Consider the following 9,993-nt stretch of genomic DNA (forward strand, 5'->3'; position numbering starts at 1 on the left):
CTGCCAAGCCTGGTGGTGCTCATTCAGACGCTGTCTTTCCGACAGACCTGTTCTTCACCTGAGGACGGCTGCTTGCGTTGTGGCCGAAACGTCGTGAGAATTGTATTTTATTATGTTTTATTTTTATTATTTGATTATTCCCCTTCTACGTGACTTTACCGAAATAACCAAGAAGTTGAATCCCTGCAGTCACGAAAGCTTTAAATCGAAATTTTATTGTTATTTGACCAGGTGAGGCCCCCCCTCCCGCCCCGCACCACTTAGAGCTCCGTGGATTTTTTCCTAGAAGCAACACCGGCCATCACAAACGATGGCTCGACAAAGTGGCTTGTCATTATCTCGCGTACATTTAAAGCAGTGGCCAAATACCTTGAACGTGCGACGTCGATTCTAAATGTGGAGGTGGAAAAAACGGAGGATCCAGAGAAAAATCCAAGTGACCACAGGGAGAGAGAGAGCGAGAGACACCGCAAGCTCCAAATATACAGCAGCAGGCGTCAGGGTCAGGATCGAACCCGCGACCTCTTGCGTACCAGGCGAGGTAGTTAACATCTCCTAGCCACCGTGATGATGATGATGATGAGAGAGACGCAAACTCCAAATATACAGCAGCAGTCGTCAGGGGTCGGGATCGAACCCACGACCTCCTGCGTACCAGGCAAGGTAGTTAACATCTCCTAGCCACCTTGATGATAATGAGAGAGAGAGAGACACGCCAACTCCAAATATACAGCAACAGGCGTCAGGCAGAGGTCGCAACTGGGTACCCGATACCCGTACCCTACCCGATACCCGTACCCTACCCGATACCCGGCTACCCGTATCCGGCCGGGTACGGGTACGGGTACCCGTTTGCGACCCTGGTGCAGCCGGGTACGGGTACGGGTAGGCCGTGAGTCACCGTTTGTCACTCATTTCCCAACGTCTTGTCTCTTCTCACAATTCAAGTTCCTAGAATCAACCCACCCACGCCTGCAACATGGCTTCATCCCAGAGGTCGCAATCAGGTACCCGTACCCTACCCTACCCGTACCCAGCCGGGTACGGGTAGGGTAAGGATTCAAAACCCGTTTGCGACCTCTGGCGTCAGGGTCGGAATCGAACCCACGACCTCCTGCGGACCAGGCGAGATAGTTAACATCTCATAGCCACCGTGGCCCCCTTGTGAGAACTCAAGAGACCAGGATAGGAGTCTCAAATTAAACACAGTCCAGGGACTCCTCTACTTATGAACATTCGATTTACAACCTTTCAGAGATACGAACAGACCTGTCCCCCGTATGTCGAGTTGCGTGTTCGGACTGAGAGTCGTAAGTTCAATCGAGGCGCAATAGATGGCGGTGGTGGCATCTACATCTGCAGAATGTGAAGAACCAGTGGCATCTACATCTACAGAGCAGGAAGAACCAGTGGCATCTACATCTGCAGAACGTGAAGAACCAGTGGCATCTATATCTGCAAAACGTGAAGAACCAGTGGCATCTACATCTACAGAGCAGGAAGAACCAGTGGCATCTACATCAGCAGAACGTGAAGAACCAGTGGCATCTACATCTGCAGAACGTGAAGAACCAGTGGCATCTGCAGAACATGAAGAACCAGTGGCATCTACATCTGCCGAACGTGAAGAACCAGTGGCATCTACATCTACAGAACGTGAAGAACCAGTGGCATCTACATCTGCAATACGTGAACAACCAGTGGCATCTACATCTACAGAACGTGAAGAACCAGTGGCATCTACATCTGCAGAGCGTGAAGAACCAGTGGCATCTACATCTACAGAGCGTGAAGAACCAGTGGCATCTACATCTACAGAACGTGAAGAACCAGTGGCATCTACATCTGCAGAGCGTGAAGAACCAGTGGCATCTACATCTACAGAGCGTGAAGAACCAGTGGCATCTACATCTGCAGAAGATTATACAACTTGTAAAGCTGTTCCCCGTGTTTAGTGTACACGCCATTCAACACGTCTGGAATCGACAGGAGTAAAGTTGGACTTACGAATAAATCGACTTATGAACAGACCTTTGGAGCCTAACTTGTGTCTGTCCAGTGATGAAAGCGAATACAAATATTTTTTAAAAACCTAGCGAAAGCAACTGTGTCGCATGAGAAATTGAGCGTATAGAACAAAAACGTAAATCGACGCTAATGTAATAATTTCCCTTCCGCGTAAGTCGGCTGGCGCGGACTAATATTGAAACCGATCGTAGCATGGAATGCAATACGTTACAGAAACATTAAACAGATGTAGGGCAACTATGTAGCACTCGCGTAAAAGTTACAAGGATGGATGTGAAAAGTCATTGCGAGTGAAAGTTGTGAAATATTGTGCAGCTCGGCATCAAATTGTGAGTTAGATGGGAGGGTGACCCATGGACACGTGTCTGTGTGTTTGTGGTGATGGAATTCCTGGGGTTTAAAGTCGAGCGTGTGTGTGCGTGTCTGTCTGGGGAGCGGTTGCGTAGTGGCTATCGCACTGCGCCACGAACCCGGGGACCCGAGTTCGGTTCCGGTTCGTGGCCGATAATAACAGCGGCGAATATATCAAGCGGTCGCAGGCCTACCATTAGGTTGACTCGGCCTCAAATGAGTATCTGGTGGGGGTGTGTAAACATCGCCACCCGGGGGAGACAAAGGTGTTAATTCTAGATTTGAAGCTTTCGTGACTGCAAGGATTCATATTCTTAGGTTTTTTCGGTAAAGTCACGTAGGTAAAAAAATTAAAATTAATGAAAGTGAAATAAAATTTAAATAAAATAAAAATCACGACGTTTCGGAGGCAACACAAGCTTCCGTCTTCAGGTGGAACCGTCACAGCACGATAGCTGTATAAAATATTTTTTATTTAACTTTTATTAATTTTAATTTTTTACCTACGTGACTTTACCGAAAAAACCTAAGAATATGAGACTAAGGTGGCCGAGCGTGGTGCTGGCCACCCCAACCCCTCGTGTGCTGTGCCGGCCTTCGTAGATGCTTTAACACGTAGGCTTTTGCGACCAATATCATCCATAATGCAGGTTTTTTTGGGTTCGATCGTGTAAAAATATAAATGTGTCGTTAAAACCCGCCACCACCCGACACAGCCAACTAGTAAACAGAACGTGTCAATTTGTTACAAGTACAGCACTAGTTTAGTGTTTAGCGTAGTGGATAGTGTATAGTGTGGTGTATAGTTGTGTAGTGTATAGTTGTGTAGTGTATAGTGTAGTTGCCATCCAACCCAAAAAAACTGAATTACGGTTCATAGGTGCTGCTCGCTAACAGCACTTGACCCCAACAGTGTCAAGGATGCTATATGGTGGGGTGGCAGGGGGGGGATGGTCTTTGTGCTTTGTTCCAATGTGGGGGGCTGGGTAGTGTGACGAGATAAGAATGACAGGAGACTCCCGATTTGTCTGTGTGCGGTTTAGCCGGTTTGTGGATTAACCGCGCACCTGTGATTTTGACATTTAATTGAACAAACTCATGGATCACCATTGGAGAACCTCCTTTGCCAGTAGCAAAATATGATAATTGGTTTTTTACCCTTTTATCTGGCAACAAAACTGACACCTTTTTTGCTACAAGGAGTCATGTTTGCATCGACCACAATACCTGCGGTCGGAATGCAAACAAAAAACACAACTATGATAATGTACGCCTTTTGGCGTCATCTGGTCCAACACCATGTGAGACTAGGCTCTAAGAAAAGCTGTCTCGGGTGTGGACCAATCAATTTCAAGGAAAGTGCATACATTATCAGAGTTGTGTTTTTTGTTTGCATTCCATGACTCCTTGTAAAAAAGGTGTCAGTTTTGTTGCCAGATAAAAGGGTAAAAAAACAATTGTCAAACTCATGGATTTTCCCTTAAGCCCAAATTAATCGTCTAGAAACAGTTGTACAGCATCGTTGGTCTTGGAGATGTTTATCACAAAGTCACCTGCTTAAACCGAAAACACATGTTGCTGCGGTTAAATCAAGCGATCGCCTCTACAGTACAGTGGTTGCCATATCTTTACAACAGTGGGGGGGGGGGGGGCGGAGTTTGATTGATGTTGATTGGCCGTGGCTCTGCTGCTGTCTTCCGCTTCGTGGGCCGGGCGGGAGCCAGGAAAGTGTTATTATCACCGAGCGCGCGACACATCGATCGGCCGATCGTTAGTGTCCGTTCTCAATCGCAAGAACAACAATCGCAATCGTCAGTTGTGCTTCACGTTGGAGCGATTTGTACGCTCGTTTATTTTGTGAGTTTTAATTTATACCCTCGCAGAGAGATCCGTGGAAGATGGGGGGGCGGGGGATTGGCTTCTTAAGGAAGCTGATTGAAAACTGTTTTGCGAGAATCGACGACTTCCTAATCCGGACGGTGGGAAGTTTCAGCAGTTTTAGCTGCTTGGGGTTGTTTGTGGATGATGTTCAATGCTACTAATGGTAACGATGATGATAATAATCGATTGTGGACTCATAAAGTCAAGGAATCCTCTCTTAAATCCCGCCTTTTTCGCTGAGGTCCATTCTCTCCCTCTTCCCACACCCCTCCACTCCTTTCCGTCCCTCCCCGGTAGCCCTTTCGTGATCCCCCGAAGCAACCCCCCCTGTCGCTGTCACTCATTCCTCCATACCTTGGCACGCCCCTCCCCCTGCCATCTAAATCATTCCGGTATTCTGTCTCCCCACAGCTGTTACAATCGCGGTAGATCCGATGACGTGGTGGCGATGGGAACGCGAACTTTACGGGTGATGCGCGTAACGGACCGTCCCGTGATGCGCGCAACGGCGCCGTGTGTTTACGTTTACCTCCCGCAGGGCAAGAGCTCCTTCCAGAGGCAGAGCTCGCACGGCCAAGCCAATGGCCAAGTCGGTGAGCGTTTCATCACCCGCACTCCGCGCGCACGCATGGCGCTACGTTTGAACACGGGGGGAGGGTTCCACACACGCACCAGCAACAACGACGACGATAATGGTTGTCGTGTTAACTTGTAACGCCGCGCGGTTGCTCGCTCGCTCACTACTCGCCAGGAGGGAGGAACCACAAACGAGCGCGAAATGTGGCAGGCAGCAAGTGAACTGGCGCAACCGATGATTGCCGTAGCTCTGCAGCAAGCGCGCTACCGCTGTGCCGCGTCGTCGCGGTATTTACCAGGCCGGCCTGCCGGATTCGGACCCGCGAACCTCTGCCAACGAGCGGCGAGCGCGCTACCGCCGGCCCACGCTTCCCGCTAGGCCGCGCATCCAGCTAGGCCTGGCTACTCGCTAGGCCTCGCTAGGCCTGGCTTGGCCTCGCTATCCACTAGGCCTGGCTACCCGCTAGGCCTCGCAAGGCCTCGCTACCCGTTAGGCCTCGCTAGGCCTCGCTACCCGCTAGGCCGATGAGACTTCGCGCGTTCACGATTTGCTCCCTCGTCGGCCGTTCCCTTCGTCTTCGCCTCTGCCGCCGCCACAGGTCAGCCGAGTCCTCCCGGAGGATCGCGCGTCAACGCCGCCAACACCGCCAACGCCGCCAACGCCGCCGCCGCCAACGCCGCCGCCAACACCGCCGCCGGGGCCCTCCCCACGGCCTCCCCGCTCGCTCAGGGGCCCCAGCCGCCCTCCCAGCAGTTGGGGGGTACTCCCGAGGGCCCCCCGAGCCCCCTGCAGCGTCTGGAGGCGCAGGGAGGGGCGGGCAGCTTGCTGTGCATGCCCCAGCACTCTGGGTACCCGCCGGGCTTCCTGCTGCCCATGCCCGTGTCGGTACGTGCGGGCGGGTGGGGGTGTGGGGGTGGTGGGGGTGGGTGGTGGTGTGACGAACCACACTGGGGGGTCGGCTTGCCGATAGAAAAAGAGCTGTGCAGCTCTTAATCAGAAGCGACCTGGCCATCAGTTCAACGAAGTTGGTTATCATCGCGTGCAATTTGAAGCACATACTCAAAAATGCGTGGTGACGTCGATTCTGAATGTGGAGGGAAAAACGGAAGGACCTGGAAAAAATTCACGCGACCATGGGGAGAGAGACACGCAAACTCTAAATATACAGCAGCAGGCGTCAGGGTCGGGATCGAAGCCATGACCTCCTGTATACCAGGCGAGGTAGTTAACATCTCCTAGCCACCGTGATGATGATGATGATGAGAGAGAGACACGCAAACTGCAAATATACAGCAGCAGGCATCAGGGTCGGGATCGAACCCACGACCTCCTGTAGACCAGGCATGGTAGTTAACATCTCGCCACCTACTGCAAAAACTTAGCAGGACCCTCCTGAAAATTATTCTTCAGACTCGGTTAGGCTTTCCGGCGTAGTCAAGGGTGCTAATGATTATAATAAATAACACTGGTCAACAAAAAATAAAAAATTTTTTCTGGCCTGGACTTTTGCAGCTGTTTTAGACTAATTTCAGGGTGCCGAATCTAAATCTGATCTCAGATTTGCTCTATCACATCACATTTTATGCTATCGGCATACCCCATTTTCATTGATTTTACCCGAAATTAACTCTGTCACTTATGATTGCAAGTTGTTGTGAGTCAGTGACTGCTTTAGTGTTAAAATATGGTGCTGTATTTTTAGTATAGTGTGTTTATATTATCATTTTATACAGATATCCACATTTATTTAATATTTTTCTTCTGCAGTTTTTATTGAAAATGCTATATTTGATATCTCAAAAACCTGATGTGATAGACAAAAACTGATTTGGAATCGGCACCCCAAAATTACATTAAACCCGTTGGAATACCTTACGCCAAAAAAAGTGTGTTGACCAGTGTAATCCATGCCCTAAGCCGTGGGTGGTGCAGTCGCCCCAGCTGCCACTGGGGGACTTGGCCGGGCTGTAGCAGGGCACTTGGAATATTTGAGATGAGTTGTGAAGTGCTTTGTGTTTGCTGATGCATCTAAGTGCCTGATAAATTGCAGTTCCTGAAATGTATCAAATTAGATAGATCCCACCGCAAATTCCTTAATTGGATACAACTACAAAGCAACACCGCCCTGAACCGGCAGCCTTATGCCCGTTCACAGGCCGGTGCTGCTTTCGTTCGTGGATGCCACGGTGGATATGAGATGTTAACTACCTCGCCTGGTATACAGGAGGTCGTGGGTTCGATCCTGACCCTGACGCCTGCTGTATATTGAGAGTCGGCGTGTCTCCCTGTGTCTGTCTTTCTCTCGTGGATGTCACGGTGGCTAGGAGATTTTAACTACCTCGCCTGGTGTACAGGAGGTCGTGGATTTGATCCCGACCCTAACGCCTGCTGCTGTATATTTGGAGTTTGCGTGTCTCTCTCCGTGGTCGCGTGGATTTTTCTCCGGGTCCTCCGGTTTTTCCCCTCCACATTAGTAACACGCGCTTAGACTATTTGGCTGCTATAAGTTTCCAAATGATGAGCCACTTCGTTGAGCTATCATTTGTTGGCCAGGTCGCTTCTGAAAATAGCTGTATATCAGCTCAGTGGGCCTTTCCTGGTAAAATAAAAAAATTGTTTCATCGTAAAAAATGGTACTTGTGCCGCGTAGCGACAGCTGCCATTGGGGGAGCACCCCGCCGCATGGTGCCCGGGATGCGCGGCGTAACCCGTAAGCAATGATGGTGACGATGGTGACCATGGTGACGACGACGATGACAACGATAACGATGGTAACGATGACGGCAATAACGATGATAACGATGACGATGGTAACGATGACGACGATGACGATGGTAATGATGATGGTGATGATGACGATGACGATTGTAACGATGGCGACGATGGCGACGATGACAACGATAACGATGGTAACGGTGACGACAATACCGATGGTGACGATGGTAATGATGGTGATGATGACGATTGTAACGATGGTGACGATGGCAACGATGACGACGATGACGACAATGATGATGGTTGCTGTTGCCCACCCCTTCCCCCTCACCTTCCCCCTCCCCCCCGCGCATGCACCGCGCCTGGCGCAAACAGCCCTGGCCCAACCGCGTGGCCGTTGACCCGCGGCTGCTTGCGCAGCAGGCGGCCGCGGTCGCCTACCACCTCACCCTGCTGCAGGCGCAGCAGACGCGCGGCGCCGGCGGGGGCACGGCGGCGGCGGCGTCGGCGGCGCCGTCGGGCGCCACTCAGGCCGCCCCTCCCACGACGCCCTCCGCTGCCGCCCTGCCCTACCCTCCCTGGGGCCACCCGTCGTCGGCGGTGGCCGCTGCGGCCGCGGCGGGCGTCCCGAGCCTCCCCTGGGCCCAGAACCCGCAGCAGCAGCAGCAGCAGCAGCAAGTGCTGGGTGAGTGAGAGTGAGGCCGGCGCTCAGGAATCGACTCTCTCGCTCGCTCGTTCGCGGGCGGTCGCCTCGTCGCTCTGCTTACGGCTGCGATGGTTTACCGTCGACGCCAAAAGTCGCACGGCGGCACGTCCCTCCCGTGTCGAAGACTCGGTCGACCACAACACAGTGCGCTCCCTCGCTCGGTCATTCACCCACTCGCTCACTTGTTACCCACCCACCCACTCGCGAAAAAAATTGCACGTGCGGCGGTCACATGACATGCACACGTGGCGTATGGGTGGCGGTGGTGTCTTCCTGCTGTACGTGAGCAGCAGCAGCAGCAGAACACGTGTATGTGTTCTTAAATCTCTGGAGTTGGTGGTCTAGACAAGGCTGAGAGCATCGCACGTGCAATGTGGTGGTCACATGACATGCACTCGTGGCGTGTGGATGGCGGTAGTGCCTTGCTGCTGTCTTTGAGCAGCGACAGCAGCATACATGCACGTGTTGTTAAATCTCTGGAGTTTGTGGTCTAGATAAGGCTGAGCGCATTACACGTGTAATGTGGTGGTCACGTGACATGCACTTGTGGCGTACGGATGGCGGTAGTGCCTTGCTGCCCTTGCTGAACAGCACCAGCAGTACACATTTGGATGCTGTTAAATCTCTTGAGTTGGGGGGTCTATACAAGGCTGAGCGCGTCACACGTGCAATGTGGTGGTCACGTGACACGCACGCGAGTCGTGCCTTCCTGCTGTCCGTCGATGTACGTTGAACTTCGTTCGCGCCATACGTAGCCCACCGTGCTGATCGCAGTGGTGCCATTGCTTCGTTTGACACCGAAATTCGGTGTTTTTTCCCGAACCCCCAGAAGACATCGGTTTGTAGCAGCCACAGCTCTTTGTGTGCTGCTGTTTCCGTCGCGTCGTTTGTTGCCCGTGACGATCTGACACCCGTGCCGCTGACTGGACATGTGTGAAGAAACGGGAGCTTTATAGCTCATCGGATTCCTCCAGGATAAATAAAGATTCTGATTAATTTCTCACCTACGCCCTACGCCCTACGCATTATCCCTTTTTAGACGGCGGCTTTTGTCAACGCCGGGCGGGGAAGAGAGCGACGAACCCGGCGGCCCGAGTTCGATTCCCGCTCACGGCCAACACCGGCGACGATTATCTGAACCCGTCCTGGTCCTGGGCCTCCCCTAGGTCGACTCAGCCTCAAATGAGTACCTGGTGCGGTGTGTAAACATCGCCACTGGGGAGAGAAAGGTCGGCCGGGCGTGGTGCTGGCCACCCACCGTCCCGTGTACCGTGCCGGCCTTCATAGGTGCTGCTCGCTAACAGCACTTGCCCCTACAGTCTGTTAAGGCTACACGGGGGATCTTTGTCTTTGGGGAGCAGTGACACGGCGGTTAGCGCAACGCCTGGCGGGGAGGAAGAGCGATGGACTTGAATTCGATCTCAGGGCGTCGATACCGCCCCGGCGAACCTTCAAAGACGGCGTTTGCCAAAGCAGACGGTCGTACTCAAATAGGAGCATTCGTAAGCGCAAGGTTTGCAATTTAAATCCAACCGGTCGCCAATGTGCCGAGGTGAGATATGTGGCAAAGTCGGTCTGGACTATATCGGCGAAACAGATAAGCGGAGTGTGTGCGTGTGTGCGAGTACGTGTGGATTTCCGGGTATTTGGGGCTGAGTAGTGCAGCAGGTTAGTGCTGCGCTGCGCTACGAACCTGGCCACCCGGCTTCGATTCCCGCTCACGGCCAACACCGTT

The 9,993-nt window shown here is 52.2% G+C and overlaps 1 protein-coding gene across 1 annotated transcript in view; it reads left to right on the forward strand.

Moving 5' to 3' along the window:
- The window catches only part of LOC144950519 (putative helicase with zinc finger domain), a 110,860-nt gene extending 102,615 nt beyond the window's left edge, over nt 1–8,245 (forward strand). The window contains exons 22-24 of the mRNA XM_078880657.1: nt 4,799–4,853; nt 5,436–5,722; nt 7,928–8,245. Of these exons, the coding sequence (XP_078736783.1) occupies nt 4,799–4,853; nt 5,436–5,722; nt 7,928–8,245 (660 nt within the window). The remainder of the gene's footprint in view (nt 1–4,798; nt 4,854–5,435; nt 5,723–7,927) is intronic.
- The last annotated feature ends 1,748 nt before the right edge of the window (nt 8,246–9,993 follow it).

Source organism: Lampetra fluviatilis, chromosome 58 (assembly GCF_964198595.1).
Source record: "Lampetra fluviatilis chromosome 58, kcLamFluv1.1, whole genome shotgun sequence".
NCBI lineage: Eukaryota > Metazoa > Chordata > Hyperoartia > Petromyzontiformes > Petromyzontidae > Lampetra > Lampetra fluviatilis.